Raw genomic sequence first — 26972 nt, 5'->3', positions numbered from 1 at the left:
CAAATTGTCAGACAAATTTCATTTTCTTTACTACGACAACAGCTGTGGAATGAATTCAAATTTTTATGAGACAAAGTTTGATGCGAAAAAGTTTTCTGAAGAACGTCAAGTTTCAACTTTACTTGACCCGACGTAACTAAATACTGACCTACTGAATATCACAACCAATTCAAGCTAGCCCAGAACTCAATTTTCTGGGAATTAATCCCTCGACCATTATCGCGGTGTTAAGGATGTATAAGACTTGGGGTGAGGTCGAAAAAGCAGTGAAACAAAACCGAGATAGAACAAAAATGTACAAAGTGCCAATGAAACTGATCAACGTATATCTTTTATTGCTGCTCTTCCACGCTGAGAGAAATTAGTAAATAAGCGATAAAATTTTCAAGGTCATGACAATTATGCTTATAATATAAAACGGACCGAAATCATGAATCTCCTTGCACTATACCACAGTTTGATTGCTGCGAAAATATATTATTGTACCCCACAGGAATCAGCTATTGCACATGGTATCCAAAATTACGTTTCACTCTGACGGTAAGTTTCGCCGACATTTTTGTCGCAGGGCTAACTTTTGAAACAGTTTTTAAAGACTAGATTTCAAGTCTCAATAGTTAAGAAAGTAATATTTATACATCCTTATTTTGGATCTGGAAACTTACGATATCCATAGATCCAGGTTATACCACAAGAAAATTAAAAATAGATACTTCTTTGATTGAACAAACCACTAGGAACTGCAGAATTCTTAATATAGAAACATTAGTTGGGAATAGAAGATTCAGCAAGCGATATCTCGAAAGCTCAGGATAACGGAAGACTTTGGTTGTGTATATTACTCTACTTGACAATATCAGTACTATTATTGTTATATATTTAATCTAATATCGAACAAGTCTCTCTATAACTAGTCAGTGACAAAAATCGGTACCTTACACTAATTTTATTACGAGATAGTTGGAAATTAATTATTTATCAAATTATTGCAATCGTATAAAGCTGTTGATATCTTTGAGAATTCAAAAACAGGAGATACTGGAAATGTAAACAAAGCTTATAAAACTATGCATCATTTTAAATCGCTTTGAAGTAATTAAAAAGCTAGTAAATTTGTCTGACTTGACACTCCGATAGCTCGCTTTATTCGGAAGATTATTTTCTAGAAATTTACTGAAACCCTGTTTTTCATCATGTTATAGCATCGTTGAGTATTCAATTTTACAACATTGCAGCGATATAGATTATGATCAACAAGTGGCAATATTATATTGACAACTTAAAAAATGGAAAATACGTTCCAGTGACTTTGAGCAAAATATTCTTTTCAATAAAAAACGAGCGATTGTAGAGTGCAAATCAGACGAATCTATTATAACGCTACATGTTAAACAATTTTGAACCGATTTGGAACGAAGCATCGATATCTAAACTTCTACTGATAATTCCAGTATGTTCGATTTTTGTATCTATTTTTCTGGTTTACAAATACAGTGATTCGACAAGTACTTGATTTACGAATATCTCACAATAAAATTTATAACAAGTATCGATTGCTGGCCAATCAACCGTCTTAATTTACCACTCAGGTGGAACATAAAATTTATACGCCATTCTTTCACCCTAACCAACGTTCAGCGAGGAGAAAAGTGTCGGAGATGAATTCAAAGGGAACTTTTGTCCATGATGTGACCCCAAAAACGTTAATGTTACAACCGATCGAAGCAGAATGATTTTTCAGTATCGTTCGGCAAAAGTTGACTGAAAAGTCTATTACAGATGTGATGTCATTCAAGAACGATTGTATGACACCGCGCATAATAAACAATCCAGTAAATTACCGGACGAACAGAAAAACCACATGGATTTCCGTTCCACGTTGTGACAATTTTCTGTACTGGAAACAATTGCATCTTTCGAACACGCCTCGTTCGATCAAGGTCGGAATTACCTCAGAGACAATCTGAACCGAGGTTTCAATTTTCAAAGATACCCCGTTTTATCGTCCGGCCAGAAATATCAGCGTTTGGTGGAAAAATGATAGGAATTTCCTTAGTTTGAAGCAGCCTATCGAGGGGGAAGCAAAAGGTCGCGTGGTCTTGACAATGCAGTCATCAATCTTGACTCGGTGTCGTTTTGTACCAACCTCGAAAACCTCGAGTTCCAAGGTATCAGTCTCTCCACTCATCGCTACCCTAAGCTACCGTTTTCTTCAGAGCCAACCTCTTCCGCGCAGCACTCTACCCGTGAAGACGGGGTTCAACCCGGCATTACATAGTCTCCGGTGAGTTCTCTGATGAGAGATCATTGCACACGCGATAACGGATTCATCTCAGTCGACCGGTTTTCGCGTTATCGATGAAGAATGGTGTCTGGTAAAATCCATGATTCCGGCACAGTTTATTTTTACTTGATTTATTTTACTTGAGTTATTATTATGCTCTGACGTTGCCGTTATAACGATGGGCCCAGGTTACAGCTTCGTCCAAATATACGATCGTCGTTTCACTCTGCATCGTTCATCCTACGCGTAGACATGTTTAAATTGAAATTAACAGCCTTTAACAGCGCGTGCGAACCGAGTCATTTTTATACGATTGTACTGATTCGGAATAGAGTTCTCTAAAGTTTCGATTCAAATCTGTCATCGGCAAATTTACATCTGTAATTTCAAATTCACATGATTACAACCATTAAAATAAAACCTGTTATAGCTGGTTTGAGACAGTAAGAAGAGACGTGTCCAAACGAAACTGAATGGCAGTTTTACAAAACGAGGTGTTTCCCATGTCTACAATATTAATGTATAAAAAAATATGCTTTGGGGGTAAAAATAAAAAAAATTGGTCTTAAAATATAAGGATTACAATATCGGATGTTCAAAAACGCGAGAGTTCACTTTATGAAAATGTTGAAACGTGTAAAGTATGGAAAATCAAAATACAGAATCGATTTCTGCAGTTTTAGGAATTCGATATTCCAATCCTCCTATTTCATAATCTTCGCAAATTTCACCACGATCCAGGAATAATTTTAGCATACAGTGCGATAGCGCAGAGCAACGTTTACATTGCAGACATGAGTTGGTTTTCTATTATTTATGTACCATACGAGTAATCAAAGGTTATATAATCCGACGTTGACCTAAATCATCTCTATAAAAAATTGAGAGCAGCCCTCCTGAGATTTATATTTTATTTATTTCCTTCAGCACGAAGTGGAATCCAGTTGACTGACAACGCGATCACGTGGCGCAATAGGAGAAGCCAGTTTCAACGAAATTCTTGCGACAAACTTCTGGCTGAGAATTAAAAGACCCCTGTTTCGGCATTTCGCTGAATGGAAAATTGTGGTTAAGAGGATGCTATAGTCAGTCTTTACCGACGGAGTAAGATGTCATTGTTTGTTACCATCATCATCGTGATATAGAATCTATCAAAAATTCGATCGAACGATCCGAAATATCATCCCGGAAGTTTTCGACGAAGGGTTCCAATGCAAACGATGTTGCGCCGACTGAAAGGTATCCGAAGTAACATCTCACACGCTGCTAGTATATTAGATGTAACTTCGGTTGGCAAGATGCCAGCGAAACATCATTTGCGTTGGGAACCTTCATCGAAAACTCCTGATTCAAAGCGTTGGACAATAATTTATAAAAATAATCAATAATTAATTGGAAATGCATTTGGACTTGAAGTTGAAAATTCGTTTGGCGAAGCAAACTTTTCGCTCCTCTATTCTCAAAGAATAAAGGAGTATACATACAGGGTGAATTTCTAACAACTGAATGGTTCGACTTCTGCTGAAATTTAATACGCATGTTTATGCTACGATTCGAGCAGTTGTTTAACAGGTCGACCAATCGTCATAAACTAAGACAACAGTCGTCGCGATGTATGTAACCTCAAAAATTTTAACAACTGTCGGTGTTGAACACATCTGCCAGCGACAAATGTCAAAATTTTTGAGGTTACGTTCACGACGGTTGGTCAGCCTGGCAAACAACTGCGCTTGAATTGTAGCGCATGCGCATTACATTCTAGCAGACGACGGACCATTCAATCGTTAGATATTCATCCTGCATGAGTAAAGTTATTATGATCATCCCAGACACAAAAAGATTTCACTACAAGTCTCGACGTTTTAAAATCCATAGAATTACCCTCTATAGTTTTCAATGACGAGGTTGAAACTTGCAACTGTATCGTAAAAGAATCTAGGGAAAAAAAAACTTTCTTCGGTTTACGACGAATACACAACCAGACGGTAGAAAATGGTTACATTACCATAAAAATGACAGAATATACATGCAAAGTGCATTTACTACCCCTGAAAACCAACCATTTAAAATTAATTCAAAAAAGTTACTGCTTTTTCCGCACGTCCGAATGGACGTTGGATGTGTGTGTTGTGAATTTTTATCCAACGATACCTCGAGAATGAATCAACAGATTTTAATCGGCTCAACTCTCTTAACATAGAAATGACTAGATTTCGGATTTGATCGGTCCAGTAGTTTCCCAATTACTCAATAATTGAAATAAAAGACAAAAATTTTTTTTATTTAATAAGGTTCCCTGCGAGCGGGAAGTTCGTAGGTCGGCCCATGAAGGTCATTCGCAGATGAACCACCTATTCATTGAATGTCAAGTTTTCCGTCCCGCACAATAATTTTGACGTAGCCACGCGGTCGTCTTATCGTCAGTAAGAAGGTCTCCGTAAGGAAGGAACACTTCGGTACAAAAATATTGATTCGCACCGGTGTCTGTACCGTGGCAGTAGAGTTTTTACACCCGGTATAAAGCCGTCGGTACGACATTTCTCGCTCACGGTGTACAATGGCGTGTGTATATTACGCTCCCAGTCGACTGTCGGCCGTGAGAATTCCCTAACCTGCAAATTTCGAACGCATAATTTAGCGTAAAATCGATGGCGAGAAACGTTACAAACAACGACGAATACAACGCTTGTACCACATCCTCAGTGAAAGAAGCGGTTCGCGTCAGCAGCACGCCTGATTTGTCACGGCGCGGCGTTACATTACCATAATTGTTTTCACCCGCCTGAGATTAGTACGAAACGTTTCTGTTTCACAATGCAGGTGACGCCTGAAAAAAATAATAAGTAAAAATAATGCGATCGGCCGAGGATGCTGTACAATAGTCGGTATTTATCGACTTGTCTCATTTAGTTTGTCTAGTATTAGAGGCTATGCATCGTTGACCGTAAAAATTTTTAGTATCTAGTGTAATTCTACACTCAATGTCGTACGATAATTTTCATAGTACGCAATGATAATGCCATGAAATGTATTCTTGTTTATTTTTTACGTCAGTGATGCGTGGACTCCACAGATCATAATAACGACAACGAAAATAAGTGAAGTTTTACTCGGTCGGTAAAAACTGACTAAAGCGTCCGCTTATTTTACATTTGACTGTCAAACCTCATATTTTACACGCGGAATCCACTTCCCGAATACTCGTGACGAGTACATAGCTGGACCAACGTGAATCAGCTGGTCACGAGATAATCCGAATAACAGCGATTCGTCGTCATTTTTTAATGTACACTACAAGGATAAATTCGCACGAAGAGGAACAACGACCGTATAACGCGTTCCTCCGAAAATTACCCGATAACTATTACTCTTGTCTAAAACTATTCATTCGTTTCATGGTCAATAATTAATACACGTATATATCCGAAACATACCGATCAAACATCAGTCACTAAGTTCAATTAAATATCGCAGATTAAATCTGCAGCCTGTGTTAGGTCATGGTCAATAATTAATATGTTTATACATCCGAAGTATACCACTCAAATATCAGTCAATAAGTTCAATTAAAGATCGCAGATTAAATCTGCAGCCTGTATTAGGTATATGCCGCGGTAAGACGGTCACGATATGTAACTTATCAATTGATCTAAGATATGGGTAATCAGATAAAAAATACCTTTTTCGGTGTTCTTAATAATACTGTTACGGGTACGTGAAACGAATTGTTACTCTCAAACCATTTCGGTAAACGTGAGAGTACGGTTGCAAGCATTTACACGCGTAAATGCAGCAACCCTCAATCCTATCTTCTCCTAATTTTCGTTCCAAGTAACTAACGATTCGTTGTTTGGAAGTGACCGACGAGTCCTTGAAACCAGCTTATGAACCAGACTTGGTCCGCTGACTTTGACGGATCAATTTGACACGAAGTAACCGTTAAATAACAACAACGACAACAAGAATATGTTGACAAGTTCAGGAAGGGCTGCTGTCAACGTATGGCAGGGGGAGTAAACGCGTGAAACCGAGTAGATCCCTGGACGTTGTAGTTGATCGTGTAGAATGATTCAATGAAAGTCGGTTGATTCCTGGCGAATTAATTCATCGGTGAGTGAAACAACGCTATTAGAGACCTTGGCCAAGATAAACGGTCAAGTTGTCTAAAAATACTCGAAACGTGACGGCATTTCGGTTGGACGGAAAGGTTCTACGGTCGAAAAGTAAACGGGTCGCAAAACTCCTGGGTACGGTGAAAGTCGCATCGGACGAAGACAAATCCTCAGGGGTCAAAGGTCTGCGGTGTGTGGTCAAAATTAAAATACAGACATGTCGGTGACGGTAGGAAATTCACCGTGACTGCAGCTGCCTAGCCGGGCATTAGGCGTTTTCACAGCAATCGATATACAAACACTTCACTCATAGGAACGCGCTCACGATATTCGAGACACCGTGCACATTCACTGAAATCTATTCCGAACACTGGCTTGATTTCGCCGGTATCCCTTCCCGCAAGCCTCTGACCACTTAACGCACTACAAGTTGCATCACCTGCAGCAGTCAGGCTCCGTCACATCGCGATAGGTGCGAACCGCAACGTAGAGATCGCATGGAAACCTCCGACTTGCGAGGGCGTCGCGGTGGCTTGTTTCTGGGCGTCGCCGCCTGGCGCCACCGGAAGAACGAGCCACTTTCGAATGCCGCGAAACGTTCGAACGGGAAATTGAAAACGAAATTTAGAGTGGGATCGCTTTGACGCGTAACGACTCAGCCGTCACGGCGTCGCGTATAACTCGCTGGTCTTCTACACACAAGTGGTTTAGGATGAATGGGCTGGACGTCGGAATCGAAAGTTAGGAGAGGCGATGAAAATGTTTTAAAAATCTCCGGCAATGATATTGGCGCCAATGATGCCGAACACGAATGAAACTGTATCCTTCTTGCAGGGTAATGGAAATGGATCCAAGCAAATTCGGATTACGCGAGCTGATTGTCAGATATCCAAAATTTTAGGGGAATTTTTACAATCAGAAAGTTAAAACCGGATTGATGTTTTTTTAATTTTTTTTTTATTTAATCACTTGTAATATTTTTAGGCTCATTTTATTCATCATGGAGATCTTCGGCGATGGTTTGAAACAAATTTTACAAATCTTTATCTCTAACGTGGGCGAAAATCGATTGAGTAAGAATGGTAAATCGGATCGTCTTCGACAACCAGATTTGGGTGTTATAAGTATACTGTCATGTCAGATTCCGTGAAAAGGATCTGTTTGAAGAGCAAAATGAACCCAATAAAATTCGAATCGAATCAGACACCAAATTTTGAACATCTTGCACGTTTTAGTTATGAAACTTCTTCTAAAAGTTGTTGATATCCGAACCTGTGCTACTAGAATTTGCTTCTTTCTAATTATTTTCATTTCTACAACATATTAGTTTCATTCGTTTCCACCATTTTCGGATTCAATACTTGATTTATTGCTAAATTACAAGTTTATCATCTGCGAATTATAACGATTCTACATGTAAGATTTTTTTTTAACTAACTGACGAGATTTTGAAAAAATCACCCTCAGGCCATTTGTAGTATATTTATGAGATAAGCGGTTGTTTATAGAAACTGGACAACTGTATGGATTTTTTGGTGAAAAAAATGATATTATTTCTCTGATGTCCTTGTAATAACAGGGTGTCCTTTCAGTTGAAATTTAGTGTTTAAAATATTTTTTTCTGGACAACGGGTTCATTTTCAATTATTCTCAACTCGCTAAGATTGAATTACGCTTTAGAAAACTTTGTTTATTGTCGGTCACGTTTTTATTTCGATACGTTTCTGAGCTGACTGTACATCCCATGCATCCTGAAATACGACTCTCGTACGTAATATACAAGTGAAATTGCGCAGGCTGGATTCTCAGTTTTCTCGATTCAACTGATCGTGTAAATTATATTTCAATTAAAAGGTCGCCTTATATAGTTCACTCTCGACTTAATTTCCAACCAAATGAGTACAGCGTTCAATTTAAACCATAATAACAGTTACTTAACGACGGATAAAATCATTTCGAACAATCATTCAACTGGTTAAAAACGTTGGTAATATTTGTTTGAAGTTAATCTTACGCCTGTCGTGTGTGCAATAGAATGATACCGCATCGTAGCTGTATTTGCACTCAAGATATTGAGGCCTTCGGATCAATCTCTTATCAATAAATTTTTTCCGATTTTTAAGAATATGTCATCTTATCATGACATCATTCTAGTCTCTCTGTAGTGATTGAATGTCCGAAGGAAATTGTCATTCGTGTCATGGTTTACTATTTATGTGAAACATTATACTGTCAATATTATACCTATGCTATCTCCAATTTTTCAGATTTTCAGACAAATAGCTTTGATTAAGGCTGGATGGATTGGACCGTTTGAATTAAGAATTGAGCAAAGAGAAAAAAAAAATTTTCAAAAAGTTACAGTATTTTTATTTGCGCAAATAATAACGAACACGAATGAAACAACATAGAGATAGTGTTTTATAATCAGAATGTCCAAAATGCTTAGATTCTCGTATGTTTGCTTCAATTTTGATATTTTCGATTTGTTTTACTCGCTGATTATTGCAAATTGTCCGAAAAACATTAAACGAATCTTACATTAGAGTACACCTATAACACGCTAATGCAATTGTTAACGATCATCTGTGTCTCGTTGTACAGTATTTTTACTTTTTACAAATCTATTTTTATCCACTCTGGGGATAACTTTTTGAAAAATTTTCTCACCTAATCAAAGAATATCTCTATGCTGAACAAAATAGGCCGAAAAATATCTGAATCATATCAAAAACCAGCGTTCAATGATTTGGACCGTCTGATTGTAAAACCTTTTCTCAGACTGTCGCATCTCAGGGACGTTGTTTCATTCGTATCCACTGTCATCGCATCGGTGCAAATAACATCGCTGGAGATTCTTTGAAACGTTTTTTTTTTTTTCTATTTTCTCGATTCTTGATTCACACGATATGGTCAATTCATCTTGAAATTCGTAAACAGTTATAATCAAGGATCCACTCACCTGCCATTGGACGCGTTGCTGCGCTGCGTGACATTGTATTGGCCCCTTCGAAGCGTTGATATAAGTTTCAGTCGATGGTAAGGTGTTGCAGTTAATGGACGGATCGATGATATGTTCAGAGTTGAAAATGAACCCTCTTAACAGTCTAGGGCGATAAGAGAGTGTCGTAAAAAATGCTTCATCAAGTTTCCTGGTCGCTTTCCGCGGAAAAAATGGTGTATAAAAATTATTATGTTCGAAACGGCTCGTGCAGTCTCGGTTATGAAAACAGCTATAACAACGATAATGATAGTAATAACAATGACAATAATTGAAGTCGTTACCAGCACTGCCCGCAGTGCAGATTACTAGGCGGGAAGGGATATTATTTTTCTGCTTGTAAAAAAGCTGACCGTCGCCGGGACGATCAGGGTTTAGGCACAAATTGGTTGCTCCCGGGTAAATGCCAGGTGACAGTGATTCGCGGCAGTTCCGTTTACGCGAGGGTGATTCGCTACAATTAATTAGCGTTATTTGGGACGATTCACGGACTGCAGGGACTCCAACGATTAGGTTGGATATTCGGCGGCGAGATGATACACGGGTACACGACGAGGGGGGTTTGGGGGGTGTTTTGGAGGTGTCCATGTGGTGGGGTAGCTGGTCACCTCCCAAGTATCCCTCCTACCCTGACCCTCTTTATTTCGCCGCCCCAGCTCCTGTTTGCGGACTTCCGGAGTTGCAGGTCCACGTCGTCGGTCGTAACAACCGTGGCCTCCGCGCTGTAATCAGAAGAAATCAATTGCAAAATTTCTATCGAACAAACAAACAAACAAACAAACAACATGGTACTGTCATCCATTTCTGAGCTATGTTTAAAGTTTCAAGTCTCTAGCTCAACGGGAAGTTGGTTTAAAATCGATTTCAACATTCGTACCGAACAGATGAACAAACAAACAAGCAAACAATATTGCATTCTTATCCAGTTCCGAGCTATGTTTAAAGTTTCAAGTCGCTAGCTCATCGGGAAGTTGGTTTGAAATCGATTTCAACATTTGTACCGAACAGATAAACAAAAAAACAAGCAAACAATATTGCATTCTTATCCATTTCCGAGCTATGTTTGAAGTTTCAAGTCGCTAGCTCATCGGGAAGTTGGTTTAAAATCGATTTCAACATTTGTACCGAACAGATAAACAAACAAATAAGCAAACAATATTGCATTGTCATCCATTTCTGAGCTATGTTTAAAGTTTCCAGTCGCTAGCTCATCGGGAAGTTGGTTTAAAATCGATTTCACAATTTGTACCGGACAAAAAAAAAAAAAAGAAACAGACAGAGAGATAATAAAAACGTGTTAATAAAAAGAACACCCGACAGGTACGCGTTATACCAATATGACTCGATGACAGTTCAATCATCGATTTCGGTCCGCAAGATTGACACTGTAACGGCTCCTCCTTGTGACACTTTTTCTTGACACGACAAATTACCGTTCGGCGAATTCGTGCCACGAAGATGTATAATGGGGCTTAGGTATATAGTCAGGTTGTAACGTTTAAATAACAATTGAGTATAATATAAAGAGACGGACAAAAAAAAATACACGAAATAGCGATCCATCAAAGAGAATATTATTCATTTATTCATGCTTGACGAGTCATACAAGAAAGTTTACAATAGAACATAGAAAACAAGCCAACAAACTTGGCTTGTTAATTTAAATTTCAACACAAATAGACAAGACACGGTGTATAGATAAAATTATAATTTATACAAGACAAGTGCAAAATTGAGATAACGAAGTATAGACTGCTAAAATGTACGCGAAAGAGTCGTGCGAACCAAAGGCCATATTAAGCGAGGATATACGATATATAAATTATTTCTTGTGTGCACTACGTAAATATGATCTTACGATTTTCCGTGGTACATTTTTAAAGTGTCGTCGTCACTTTGTAATTACAATTTGTTACCTGATCAGGGTTTTTCATTACACACGTCACGTAACTTTGTTGGCACACATTGGGACTGAACTTCCGCCTTCGCGGATTGTAGGCCTACCAACTCCTAATCCGCTAACTATTTATTTTCAATAGGATATATCGTCACAAGGTTGAAAAATTGTTTATAACAAAAACGTGACGAAACAAAGGTATGGAAAGTCTCGTCTAAGCTAGTTTAGTAAGAGTTACATGTAACTAAAAAAAGTTTGAAACGTTGAATTTTTTACGCAGGGACCTCATTAAGTTAACAAATTCATCTTTGAATTGAAATGATTTTACGTGCCATTACGATTCATTTTCTATCAAACGATGAACTCGAGGGAAAAATCTCTCTCGAACAATTTTGTACGGTATTGATTTGTGAGTGGGATAAGCAATTGGTCATCAAAATCTGACGAACTGTATAGATTTGTTCGGAGAAAAATAATTCGAATAATATGAATCCTTTGAAACTGGTAATAACAGTATGATTATAGTTGAATTCCTTTTTAATTGCATTTACCTTATAAAATTTAGATAAACTTTTGAAACGTTTGTTCACTTATGTTTTTATTCCAATGCATTTTTAGCCCAACGTCTTTCTGTACAATCTTAAAGATAATAAACATAAATAAGCCACACCGTCTGAATTGAAAGTTAGGAAAAAAAAACCAAACAATTTAAAAAAAACCTCTAGCAATTTTGTTTGCGCCAATGATACAGTACGCAAAATAAGTAAATCTTAATACGTTCGAGTAACGAATATTAAGATATCAATATGATAGTTAGAAGATTCAGAATGACTGAACATTTGTGTTTTTCATTCGATTCTAATTATAATTCTAATTTTCGAAAAAAAAAAACGTCAATCGATGAAGACCACCCTAGTAAATTGATGTATAACACCCTTTTACTTTTACATCAGTAGGGACGCTAGTGAAGAACAGATGGTTTCGTTCAAGTTTTTGTAATCAGTGAGTAAAGATCTTTGCTGAATATTAACATTGCAAGGGGTGTTGTTGGAGAAAGATTATTAAGGTGCATTGTTCGTTAATCTTCAAACATCTCTTATTGCTAGAGAGCCTGTTACATACATGAATGAACAAAGCCACTAGGTTCGGGATTCAAGGGAAAAGAGAGATCAAGAGCCTCTTTAGGGTCTCTTTTACACTATTGGAACGTGCCGATGAGCCTTCAGTTCGAAACCGCTGCACGTATGAAAAAAAATATGTTAGTAATTGTTACCGACACGAGCACTGAAGATGGCATCCAACTGTAGGTATAAGTAATAAGTGGTTAATTCTGTAAACCGCACAACCTCTTGAAACTTGAAAATCAGCTGCGCATGCGCGAGTTTTGTCGGCTGTTCGTGCAGGTTGGCCAACCCGAGCTTTCAGCCGTCAAACTGTTTCTGGCAGCGATGTAGTTGATACAAATTTTCGAGGTTAGAATCCTGAATAATTGAGGCAGTGACTTGGAAAGGTTTGGGAAGCATTTGATATTGGCCTGGCAAGTTGATTCTTCAAAGAACGGTTGGCATTTAATGCTTATGCTCTTTGAAAATTCAAACGTACACATTTTGTGTAAGTTGGCCCGCCTGCGTCGCAGACAAAAATATCGTTGCGGGAAGATTTCGCCGGCCAATAAGATTGAAGTACTTGGCGCATGCGCAGTTTATTTTCAAGTTTCAAGAGATTGTCCCTGTATAATAAATTTGCGGATAACGTGGAAGTCAATGCCATGTGTGTTGGTGATAAAACGACGTACGCCGAGTAAAGACAAGATGAGCGCGAGCTACAAAGTATCTTTATCGCAACTTTACGAACTTCAACCTCGTATATGCTTTAGTCATGTTTGTATTTTCCGGCAGAAACATCGAAAACCGGACCCCCATTCAAAACGAAAGATTCTGTCGTAGCTGTGATACTTTTTGTATTGTAAATGACTGACAGTCAACTGCTCGCTAGGAAGAAAGCCGTTAATTCATTTGGTTAGCTTAAATAACTATTTTTTAGAGCATGTAAGAAGAAACAACTGTAAATGCATTTTACACTAATTACTGAACGCGATGTTAATTTTTAACTGCCGAAGCATGAAATCGCTCATAACTTCCTCACTTCCTCAGATCTAAATATGAAATTTACTTGTAATATTGTAACACTTTGAGAGAGGAACTTGACTTAGGAGGCTGAAAATTAAGTGGTCTTCTGAAATTTTTTCACCAAGAAAGCATTGATTGGTTGTTTTCTAAATTCCGAGGATCCGTTATTTCTAGTTTGAATTACGTCAGGTAATTTTTTCAAGTCATTTAAGCCACAATTGATCGAGTTATTAACTACGTCCCACACCAAGTTTTCATTTGCGTTGGCAATTGGCGTACATTCAGAAGGTTGCAATTTGGATCTGAAGCCAACGGAACTGAGATTTTTTCATTATTTGGATTATTTTTAAGAACATGAACCTACCATTGAGATAGTTGCATTGTTTACAGTATCCATTTTGATTACAAAAAGCTGTGAAAAAATGGTGAAGAATTATATCTTCTGTTCAATTTTCGACTTTAACGAATAGGTTTAGGTTACTGTTCTTACAAAATAACCCGAACAATGAAAAATTTCCAGTTTCGTTGGTTTCAGGTCAAAACTGCGACCTCCAAATTCTACGTAAATTGCCAACGCGAATGAAGAATTGCTGTGGGACGTAGTTAATAACTCGATCAATTATGGTTCAAATGACGTGAAAAAGTTACCAGATGTAATTCAAGCTAGTAGTAAAAGATTCTTAGAGTTTGAGAAACATTCATTCAATTCTTCCCTGTCGAAAAAATTCCTGTAAGCCACTTACTTTTCCGTCTCTTAAAGTAGATCCCCCCTTGAATACCTGCGGATTGTAACACAGGTCACGTTGTTTAGGCGTAACTGAGCTGATTCGGCAGTTTTTTGAAGTTTTTCTCGCCTTTTGCAACAAATGATCGTACCTATTTCTACATAAATTAGGATATGCAGAATGATTGGAGAAAAGGTTTCTATAATTGGGATGTCAACATGATTAATCACTAATATTTTTGAACCGATTCTTCTCACTTACCAGATATTCCAACATTTTTTGACAACATTCAAGAAATTTTAAATAACAATGAAATTGTGAGAGGCAAGAGTGATTGTTGACGAACAGATAATTTTTGTAAAAAGTGAAGTGGTTTTCGAACTTTTGGGGAACGATAGCGTTTTAAATTTTGCTTACGCGGTTATTGGACTAAGTTCGAAAAGACCGAATACAGCCACTGATATCCGAATCGATTCCGGTATTTTCACATCAATTTTCTCAACTTATCTCAATCACCAGGCAAACCGAATCCACAAGGTATTCCAGAAGCGAAGAAATTGTAAAATACGGTTTGCTCGTTTCGTCGGTATGTCCCAGGACATAACAGGTACTCCGACGTCCCCTTAACTCGGTCACAGCTGCAATAGGTACTCTAGCGAAAAGCTCCTGCTTTCAGCACAAACGATTCCGCTTAGTGAGGGTAATAAGAGCTAGCATGTACTCGGGTACATGCAACCGAAGATTAAAGTATAAGTACTACTATATTACATTGAAGTACAACTTCCGAGAAACTTGACGAAAAAGTGTTCTTTCTTTTTAAATCTACCAAGATCTACTCTTTTGAGGCCATGATTCGCATTCGTTCAGCGTCAAAGAGAACAACGAGAATTACGCTCTTGTTGGAACTTGAATGGAAAATGGATCTACGAATACCAATTTGCTGAGTAGGTACTAATTAAATCCAACGACGGAGATCAGAGACTGCAGGATTCACAGGGCACATTATAAATTTCATGATAGAATATCACTTTAATGACGATCTATCGAATTATCTGTTGTGGAAGAAACGATCTTATTGTGTACCTGGAGTTTTGATAGATCAAACTTGGAATTGACCTATTCTTAGTGTCAATGATCGTTTGGTTTTCTAATCAAGCTCAATCGATCGAAACTTCAGAGACACGGTACCGATACCACAAGTCTGTTTACAATCTACAGCATTTATGCGCATGTCTACTCGAGTTCTGAAACCATGATTCCCGGTCACGGAGACCATTAGCAGACAAAGGTGAAAGATGTACGTATTATCTACATACCATTATTTACATTCCAATTTCAATACAAATATGCTTATACGTCAAGTTGTTCGATCATGGCCCTCTGATTGATTATACGGTAACTCAAAGTTTGCAAATACCTCAATATTTACGAATAAATTCTTTCAATCAAAAGTATACTTCTCACAAAAAATCATGACAATCGAAATATCTACATGAACGGACTCGTGAAATTTTCGCTCTTGGTGACAATAGCGCAGGTCAAGTGCAAAATTTTGAAATATGAGTACACAAAAGAAATTCTCACCTTTAAAAGGTTTTTCATGCATTGTATCAAGTTCTATTTCTGTGTGCAATCGTACCACTCGATAGTGGTCGAACGATTTATATTGACAGTGCGTGGTTCACCTCAATCTCGCCTTGATGATGACCACAAAGCCTAGGCATCCATGTACTGGAAACCCTGTGATTGTACGGATAAATAGTTCGCTTTGGTTCAAGATGGAATCAATTCCAAATATGTCTAGCAATGGAAGTACGTCAATAAGTGTGGAAACATTGACGGTTCCTCCGAAAGTTGTGAAATTTTTGTCTTCACTACACGATAATCGTCTAAACCATAGCTTATATTGTCGAATTTTCTAGGCAAGAGTTCCAGCGAAAAAAGTTTATGGCTAATAAAAAATAATTTCTACAGAAAAATTACACGGTATGCTTGCGATTTAATAACGAACGTGTGATATTTGTGTAGCATCGAATTCCTAAAGTGACGATGCCGTGATAAGTACGCGTCAAGTGCTTCAAAGATGATCGAAATATGGCTATGCCACATGCTACGATCGCTTGACCTCTGCATACAGGATTGTTATACACCAAGTTATTGATTTTGAAACGCTGTTACTTTTGAATAATTGAATCCGATGCGGAATATCGCAAGCATATTTGGATTTACTATATTACTATTCAAAGAGAAAAGGCTTGATGTGTGTGTTCGCATCCAAATTAAGAAAATTGATAAAAACTGTTTCCACGTAGAATTTGCATTACAACGTAAATTTGTTATGAACAAAAAAAAAAAAAAATTATCAAATGAATCAAGTTTTTTTATCCGACGTTGCCACACTTTGACGAATCAGATATGTCGTTCATTTTTAAATATGGCTGACTGATATTGAATGTGAATTTTTGATTATTTAGATTGAAACATTTACAAAACTGCACGTCAGAATATATTTTTTATAATTTTTGCGTAATCTACGAAAATAGATTAATATAAATTACAGTTTTTTTCTATTCTTATCTTTGGCAATTGTGGTTAAATTGTATCAAAAATGTGCGGTTTACACAAGATTCCCTATTGACTACATGTTAAATATCCAATTTTTAATAATTAATTACACAAGAACTGCACGTCAGATCTTTTTCAAAAAATGATTTTACACGTATTTATTAACGATTAACGACATATAAGAAATTCAGCTTTTTATCTTTACGTTGCTCTAATGTCCGAACAACCTTAAAAAATCGATCGGCGGGGTTTTGGCGTTTAATATCAATATAGACCGGCAATTTAATCGGCTGGTAAGAATATACGTGCAAACTAAGCGATATTCTGACGAACAAATCACATGTGCCGACGTTTAAATTATTTATCATCAATTGCCAATTCGCCACTAGGCTGCGAATCGTACAACTTATACAGGTGACCTGCCCCAATCAATACGGAACACGCTGCTGTTCTGCTATATTAATACATATGTGTATTGCTTCTTCGATTGTTTACGCGGTCCGACGATTGTTTGGTGAATAATGAAATTGTAATCAGTTGTGCGCATTTCTATTGGCGAGTTGACTACTTAAACGTAAAACAAATAATAATAATCACTGCAGGTATATAATCAACCAGGTACTCATGTGTGTTATGAAATTAAATTCTTGAATGTCTTCGCAAATATTTAAATTTATCCAGAGTCGTAATCGCACAAGTTGCAAACTTAAGTTTTAGTATCGTGATCTGTACGTACGCATTTCACTGCAAGTAAATCTATCGCCACTTTATTGTCTGACACAACTGATTAACATAAGTAAAATCGCCTTAAGGATTTAACAGATGTACAGTCCGGTCAAAAACGTATGGAAACGGGTAAATTAAAAAACAGATATTCAGAGTCAATAACCGAATCAACTGTATCCCTTTGGTACGAAAAAATATTAAAAACTGTAATCATTATCGTAATAATTCAGTAACCAATCATCTGAAATCGGTGACATTATCGACCACCTTTTGTTAATGTCGGATTCGGCCAATTTGTCCAATTTTAATGAACGTTCACTTGATTCATAAATAAACTTGAAATGGATTCCCGATAACATACAAATTATACTTTGAAATGAAGCATTAGTTTATTACTTATACATATATATATATATATATATATCTGCAACTCGTATTGATTCTACATAAGTTGCTTTTCTGATCACGTGCAGCGAGATAAATAAGAGTTTAAGTTTAAGCGATTTGTTTGTCTATTAAAATTGATTTATGAAATACTTTTTGTCCATTTGAAAAAAAATTACAATATGGTTTTTTTCAAAGTTATTGTTATAGTTATAATATATATATATATAAATACACCCATATATAGTTAATAGAATTCGACTCTGTGCGACTTGACATGAAACGTTCTGATCTCGCTGTAAATAACTTCGATATTCCGTATATTACTCAAAAAAAAAATCATTATCCTAACTGTTGATTATAGCTGGTACAAATACATATATATATATCTAAACTTGTTTTGATATAAAACTAGTTTTTAGCTATCAATTTGATGTTTTCTTTTAAATGTTCTTCCCGAACACATTTGTCTGGCAATAAAAAAAGTAACCGCCAAGGAGGGAAGGATTTTTTGTACACCTCGAGTATTCGGAAACCACGAACTGCTGAGTTGTCATACATAAATTACGTCAAGTCAACAGGCAGAGCCGCAGGTATGAGAAGGGCACTCAACTAACATGGCGTCAATCACGTCACGTCAAACGTACGATCAACATAAGGCTCACTATAATACTTTGACAGGCACCGAATTAAAGTGCGAGGCAATGTGATCTGTCCTCCCACTTTTATATTCCCTGCAAATATACGGCGCCCGAATTTTACTGCAGAAATAAGTCTGCTGACGATGTGAGAACAAATGTCATCGATTGGATCAAATATGCATTTTTACATAGATGAAACGGTGAAACTTTCCACACTTGGCGTTCATCGACGCATGCGCGAGGTTTGTCTAACTCTTCTGCAGGTTGGCCACCCAAAACTTTGGTTATGTAAGTGATGCAATTTTAAATTTTTTTTAAAATATTTCTGGCCGAGTTAATCCAGAACAGTTAATGTTTTAACTCGAAATGGCTTGGCATACTTTTGTCGTTAACTAAGTGACATGACCGATGACTGATACCAGTTATCGTAACGTCGTAATTTCAATTCGCCACTCGGCGTGAGTAAGTTTGACATCACCTGCCCAGTTTTGAGTGAGTTGGCTCCCCTGTTTCGCAGACGGAAATATTGCCGCGATACGACTTCACCGACCAATGAAGTTCAATCATCTTGCGCATGTGCAATCGGTCGTTTAGCTCCCCTGTTTCACCGTTCTCTGTCGGTATAATACCGACTGTACTTCAAGTTAACCACTCGTTATAGTTCAATCATCAAAGATTCATACGGATCGATTAAACATCACGTTGGAACCATTAATTTCCTGTGATACTTTACACGCAAGAAAAATTTGGAAAATAAAAAAAGAAGGGTGGAGGCCCTAATGAACGCGACATAAACATCCAGGAGGGCTTGGTCAGCGTGACAAAGTGTAACAAATGAGGCGAGGGGTCTATGAAATGCGAAAAATCGGGGCAAAGTAATTTATCGGTGGCCTCGCTAAGGAACCTTTAGTGATATTATTTCGCGACCGATGGTCATACAATTTAACACTTTCCCATAACATGAGCAACTAAATAATAATTTTCCAATGGAAGAGCGATTGTTAAAGTCAAGAAAGAGCTAGGAGATCATTTTATTAATTGCAACTTATAACCGCCGATTTGAAATAAATTGTTGTCCACACTGTTTGCCAGAGGTGTGCACTGTTAGAATTTCGGTGTTAAATGTAACACCGAAAATATTCTATAGAATTCCACAACATTTTGACGTTGATTTTATGACCACTTGGTGTCAAGAATAGAACGATTTACACCGATGATGTTTAATTTTACACTAATCGGTGTGGATTTTTATTGTCACCGTGAATTTTCTGACACTGTGAAGAAAACAAATTTTTGTGCTTATGCCAGCTTTGAGTTCCGAGTCACTTAAATTTTTTATCTCCAGAAAAATTTGGTGCGGTAATAACGCGAGTAACAGGTCAAACATTAGCTGCAAGAAAGTAATAACTCGATGTAGAGCATCGAGACAACTGTGCTAATTTGGTCATGACAACTTGATAGACGTGAAGTGATATTCAAGTCTTTCAAAGGCTTGGGACCTATACCTAAAACCTTGTACCTATATCTTGAAGTACAAATGTTATGAATTTCTTTGATATCTTGTGAACGAGAATTGAGAAACAACTTCGTCGGCTTCTTTAGACTCCTCTTAACTTCCGCGTTTATAGTATTACTTGTGAAATTACTTCTTCTCTACTTAAATGGAAGGTCGTTCAAAGAGTTGCGAAATTGTTAATGCATAAGAATCAAACGATATCAGCATCATCTTTTCCACTTATGAAACCCTACAAGCTCAAGTGAAAAATAATTTCCGCGCCACTAATAGTTTTCAAGATACTCATTTATGAAACGATTAAGAATGGCCACTTTGTATATGATAAGAAATTGTTGAAAGAAGATTGCATAGGTCAAGAAATCTGCTAATTGTCGATATTGAAAAACCTTTCAATGCTACATCCCATCGCGTAAGTTTTCTGTAAAAATTATTCATTTCAACCACCACCATCTATACATATAATTACAGGACTTTATTTTCCGCATATTCGGCGGACAGTATCCTTTATTTAACGATGACGCTGTTATCGATCGCTTCAAACCCTGTAGCTCAGGTCAATCATAATGCTGGACGCACCCAACAGACACGGTCTACTGAAGTTAGGTAAGGCGTGGACGAGTCACAGGTGAATAAAAATTACAATAACGGGTCATTGCCGAACGAATTTGTAAAAATTGAAAACGAAACCTCAACGCTCCGAGTCCCGAATGACCATATATTACATGTTTATATGGGTTACCATTTTTGAAATTGGACGTGATTTTTAGGCCGAATGTTTGCAATGCTTCACTTTATTCTCCATTCAATTCGATCCAACAAAAGGAGTATTCGCGATATTTTTTTCATTTGCATTTCAATTTCGACCCAAGTTATGAATTTTTGGAAAATACCTTTCCAAATTTGTCAAACTAATATAACTCGAAAAACAAATCAGGCATTGAAAATCGTCAACGCGTGCTCGTTTTTAAATTTCGGCACCCCTGAAAAAAAAAAAAACGAGAATATGGTGATTTATTATAATCACCGAGGATTTGAAAAGTTGTTTTCGGTAGATCTCCACGTTTCAAGATCTAGAAAATGACTGACCATTTTCAAATGGATGATGGGTGTGTGTACATGTATGTCATCAATATCTGGCCGGCGATACCTCAGGAACGAATATGCGGATTTGGATGAATTTGGTCTCGACCGACGGAACATTTCTCAACTTAGAAGTGACTAAATTTAGGGTTCGATCGGTCTAGTAATTTTTGCACCATTGCAAAAAGGAAACAAAAAAGGTTTCGTTCGATGTTTTACGAGTTCGAAACGAATCCGAATCGTTTCGTCCCGAGTTATACATTCTATAAAGACATCTCATAAGACTGACAAAGTTTTGTGACAAAATTCGACTCTCCTATATTATATAAATCCAAAATTACCATTCGCAAAGTCACGATTCAGCGAATTAATTTATCGCCTGTGATCGGTGACTTTTTAAAACTAAAATAACGAAGAACGTTCCGTATAGCGACGAATCAAATCAATTCATCGACGTATTTTTCGCAGCAAATTCTGCTGTAACTATTCTCACAGAATCGATTCTGCCAAGGCATAATATACGTTGGAGGTATACACTGAAATTTGGTATTTTGTGGGACGACAACGTGATATTTATATATACGTCGTTCGGGTGACAATAAATGAGCAAAGTGGCACCGACATAGATGAGAAGTCTCGTTAGAGAGGAATGACCGATCTTTTGCCATTCGAAAGACAAATTTAAGAAGGAACACCGACTAGACGTTATCAGACATAATCATCTGAGGATAATCTAGGGGAGGATCTGTTGTAGTTGAGAAATATGCGATGCCTCTTATTTCGTGTATCAGCTTGAATAACGTCAACGAGGCTAAGCCATTAGCCGTATACCGGTCTTCATCGTGGTTCGTTAAAACTTAGCTGGTCGGTTGAAGATACCTGTTGCTATCTATACTGAAAATTTTCCAATTAACCACTTTGGAGAAATACGAGACAGGATGGAAGGCACTAATTACTAATTAGACGTAATGAACCTACATCGAATGAAAACATCACTAATGCATCGAATTAATTACGGTTTCCATTTTCTCGGTAAAGTCCTGAAACTTTCAGGGAATTTTTTGGTCGGTGAGGAAATTTTTCCGATAATATGAGTGTATTTGTTTTTTGTTTACTTTTTTTTTTTTTGATACACTCAAAATAACAAATTCGAGATTCGATAAAGTATTATTTATCACCAATATAAATTTCAAACGTGTCGTTTAATACTTGGCACTGTACCGTTTCAATTTGAAACTTGAAGAAGCTTCACCGGAGGGCTTCGTTTATTTTTTCGTGAATTTATACTCCAGCTACTAGAAAATTTCGTTCGCTTCTGGACAGTTGAACTCGAAAGTTAAAAAAAACATACCCCTAAAATATTAAGTTTTTGTTATTTTATGAGGTCAACACCTTAGCCAGTAACATAGAGAACATTGTCTGCTGAAGTTTGTTTGCAAAATAGAATGAGAAAAAGTACTAAAACAACAAAATGAGCGGTTTATTGATTTGCGTGCATTATGCCGAGGCTCGCCGAGTTGAACGGCAGATTAGTATCAGTCAAGAACAGCCTCGTGCAAATATACGGCTAAAAGTTGTCAGTATCGTGACGGTAAACGTTATGGATATTATTCGCACGACATTCTTTAGCGCTCGCTACGTGCCCACCACATCTTCAGATCAAGAACTTTGTCGTGCGTAACAAGGCCGAGATGTTAATCGAGTTAACGCTTCGTGCGTCGATCCTATGTGTTGTACATCACGTGCACAGAATCCGTCGCAGTGTCTGTCCCTTAAGAAATACGACGACCGGTCGGCTTAAAAAATACCGATTGCAGATATCTCGTTAGGGGTTTTTTTATTTGCCAGACGCGTGTTGATTTTATCTATTTGCCCTCGGATTGCAGAGTGCAAAGCTGTTGAGCGAAGTTTAATCGAGATACGAAATACGATTGAAACCGAGTGAATTTCTACCGGCGGTGAAGTGATGAGAGAAAAATAATGATGACTAGAAAAGTAGAATAAACGGAACAAACTGATTTTGCGTTGCTATTAACAAAAAAGGATCACCATTAGCGCAAAATGGTTAGGCGTACCTCGTTTTTCGTAATTTCAACAATATTCGAACAGTTTTCTTAGCGATACCTGTTTCACTGAATTTTTCTAGTTACTGTAACAAATGAAATTTTTCTCAGTGCACGTATATCGGATCAGGAGGATGACAGTTGGTCTGAATTAGATCGACGAACAATGAAAGGTTATTATAACCAACGGCTGGGAATTTTGGAGCCAAATTACCAACAACTTTTAACGAAAAAGTAATAGAAAATAAGGGTCGAGAACTTCGGCAAGATCTGAAATTTATCATTGGATAAGCATTTAAGGATTCAGAATTGCGTAATTAATGAACAGAAGATACGTTACGTAACAAATTGTGCGTGCCTGTGTGAGATTCTCGTAAAAACATAAACAGTATTCGGTATAAAAAGAATTTGGCAAATCGTTCAACGTTCCATCTTTTATGTTATATTGGAATCATATTTCTTCAAAGGGAGTTCAGCGAGCTCATCAGTATCCCGATGGTCGGAGACCGAGGCCAAGATAACTTCAACCGTGAGATGAGGGTATTTCAGGAAGTCAAAGTCTACGTAGATTTCTATACAGGTGCGACTATAGGTTGAAAAGAAAAAGAGATAGAAAGGGAGACTAGATGAGAAGAATGAAATTCTTCATCGAGATTTGAAGACGCGTACTTCGATATCTCGTACGCAAAGAAGATAACACGTGAGGAGAGCATTAATTTACTAAATTCTACCGCACTGCAATTTACCTGTGATATGAAAGACTTGCCTCAAGCTTTGTAATTGCAATTTGAGCTGCACTGTGATTCGGACAAGCTGTACAACAATTTCCATAACCATTCAGTAGCATGTAGTGAAATCGTTCACGATTCCAGCGTTGAAAAAAAAACTTTATCGGTGTCGCAGGAGACGATAATAATAAATACAGGGAACGTTGAATTGGCTATAACTGGAGAAAATGGATTTTGTAGAAAATAATCTTCCTAATAAAACGTGTCATCGTAGAGTGAAGTCGAACGAATCTGCTAGATTTTTAACCATTTTAGAACGATTTGAAACGAAGCATCAATGTCTAAGCTTTATTGTTTATAATTTCATTTCTTTCAATTTTCTTTTCTTCTTATTTTCAACGAGATCTTCGTCGTTTACGGTAATTCGATAAATTATCAACTTACGACTATCTCTTCTTAAAGTAAGCAGCGAAAAAAGGATATGGAAAGTGAGGGACGAACTTTAATTTCGTTGAAATCCAAACATATTTTTGCTGATACTTTTGGGCTTGCTATGTACACGTTGTTAATTGTACAAGGCACTCACGGCTTGAATCAGATATCAATGATATCTCTCGAGACAGTCCGGTGGTCAGAACCACGAACCCGATGCGTAACTGGGTCAGATGAGCCGAGCTTTTACCCTGATTAAAAGGTGCGTTTTCATCCAAATTGATGTTGATAGAAAAGTGATCGGATGAGTCGTTTAACGGCTTAATTTAGCGAATTACATGCTCCGTTGGCAAGGAAGATACTTACTTCGCCAAATGGTACCTAAAGCTACCTATAAAACTACGTTAAAGGACGTTACCCAAGGCCTGTATTATCACTACAACGATATTGAAGTTGGCAACACTGGCGTCACAGAACACAAATTTGACGCAATTTCTTCGAAATCTACGAAAACTGCGAATCGAGAATGACCAATTTTATCTATGCTGGTACTGTTCTTTTCTTTCATTAACCATTCGTCTGAATCTGATTGGATTCGCGTTATACAGTTCATAGTGTTTTTGCGTTTAATCGCTGACGAATAAGTGTGAATACGTTGATAATTCTCTTAGTTTTTAAAATCGGCAAGGTTTAACACCACGTACATCTCATTGCCTCGCATCGAGACCATCGCAGTTAGACAAGTTTTTACCTTGCGAAGATAACAGCGATAAGAAAATCATTTGCCGCGTATTAATGCAGGGTATCTGACGCGTATCTTGTGCTAAGATACACCGCGTATTGTAAAACAACCCTGATAACAGGATGAACAAGAATATATTTTTTTATACCAGTCATCGTCTGTGACTTCAGATAAGCTTAGACAGTAAAGGACGCCTCTGTCTTGTCTTCGTTATTATACGTCGATTTTTAATTCAAAACTATTTTCTAATCCCGCTTCACCATCCCTTTTTCATATACTTCGTTCAACTGACTGCCTTTTGCCTGATAACTAAAAACGAAAGTATTCTTTACATAAATTGTTACCAATTATGGCGATACCACCGTCAAAAATATACGAAACACTGCGAAAATAAATGCAACTTCAGAACAGTCGGATATCCCGTGCTGAAATTTTTTGGAAAATTTGTATTCCGGGTGCAGATTAAAAACCAAGGTTAAATAAATCGGACGTATCATATTTTCGTGTCCTTCGGACAGGAAAAAGCAAATATAATGTAATGTGTTCATCAAAAAACGGATTCATGTTCGTGCAATAAATTGACGCACATTTTATCATTTCCAAATTTGTTCCAAAAATAAATGACCAAATAAAAATGATCGAATCTGCGTACTTTAAAAATAAAACACTGTCGACTCTCACAATACTCGGTACAATTATTACGGTACGTACTCGGATACCCCAAGATGTAAAATTTTTTTTCACGGTATAGTCATTTATTGCGTGAACAATGTGGCATAAAATCGTTTTCATATTATACTGTAAGAAAAATGTTGGTTTGTATAATTTGTTGTCAATACAACGCTGTTTGATATAAATCTGATGATCTCCGGGGGAAAATTTCCGAAGTCATGGCAAACATTGATGTAAAGAACTCCACACCGGTCTGTTCAAACACATTTTTCACAATCCACGTATGTCTATCTATATCGTATAAGTATTTCCGCGCCAGAATTTCTGACACCATACAAAAACTACTCAACTCGACTGAAAACATTTCATCTTCGTCACTGCCATGTTAGGTATATGAACAAAAGAGGGGGAGGAGGGGCATACACACTATAAAAACATAGAAACGAACTATCGCTATCCACGGCAAGATGGCGAAAACGAGATATAGTGTCTACCAAATGAGCAGGTTGAACGAATGATAAGTAATGACTTGGTTTCTTCTGCTAAACAACTACTACGTCAGACAAGGTGTTCGTACGCATACATACAATTCTTTCTATCAATGTGCCGGAAGCGCCATTGGTAGGCATTGTATTTTCTGTACATTGCAGCTTGTAAGCCACGCGACGACGGCTGTTATCTGTTTATCTAGATGTTAATGAATTAGCTCTATACATGAAACGAATTGCGCCACTCTTCGTATTAGAATACAATTTTTATGCATAATCTTGGTATTTTATGAATGTAGTTTGTGTCGTGTAGATAAGTGTGTAGAGATGTCAAACACACGCAACTTTGTAATTGCACGATTCGTTTTATGAAAAACTTTGGTGAAAACTAATCGAAAGTTTTTGGTTCTTCATATTTATTTTTGCAGGCTGTTTACAAAATTCGGTATTTTTCACAAGAGTGTTTGTTCGCCGAGTAGCGTCGATGCCCATTAATTTCTTGCGTAAGCAGGTATTTTTTTTTTATTCTTCTACAATTAGCCCCATGATAAATAAAAGAAATATGGAAATTTTAAAAGAAAAAAAATTTCGAGTTAGTTTGCATGTCAAATGTTTAGAAAAAAAAAAAAACTTGTTACGCATTCGAAGCACGTCCACTTTCATTAATACGACTTCGTTTAAAACATATATAGTATAACGTAGCGGACTCCGCATAACTTCTTGTACGCAAACTTTTTGCTCGGACTGCCCTTGCATCGCTACGAGTAGATGGATAAGTAGCGATGAG

At 37.2% G+C, this 26972-nt stretch overlaps 1 protein-coding gene across 13 annotated transcripts in view; it reads right to left on the bottom strand.

The window, feature by feature from the left end:
- Positions 1-26972, bottom strand: part of LOC124299489 (phospholipid-transporting ATPase ID) — a 122346-nt gene that overhangs the window by 37852 nt on the left and 57522 nt on the right. For 9 of the 13 annotated variants that reach the window (XM_046752709.1, XM_046752711.1, XM_046752704.1 and 6 more), the window contains one exon: positions 9359-10119. In XM_046752709.1, the coding sequence (XP_046608665.1) occupies positions 9359-9985 (627 nt within the window). In that variant the 5' untranslated portion in view covers positions 9986-10119. Of the gene's footprint in view, positions 1-2146; positions 2663-6613; positions 6896-9358; positions 10120-26972 lie in introns of those variants that run through there. The other 4 variants (XM_046752712.1, XM_046752713.1, XM_046752714.1 and 1 more) reach the window with 4 other exon arrangements.

The sequence above is a fragment of the Neodiprion virginianus genome, chromosome 3 (genome assembly GCF_021901495.1).
Source record: "Neodiprion virginianus isolate iyNeoVirg1 chromosome 3, iyNeoVirg1.1, whole genome shotgun sequence".
NCBI lineage: Eukaryota > Metazoa > Arthropoda > Insecta > Hymenoptera > Diprionidae > Neodiprion > Neodiprion virginianus.
This window is presented reverse-complemented; position numbering and strand designations above follow the sequence as displayed.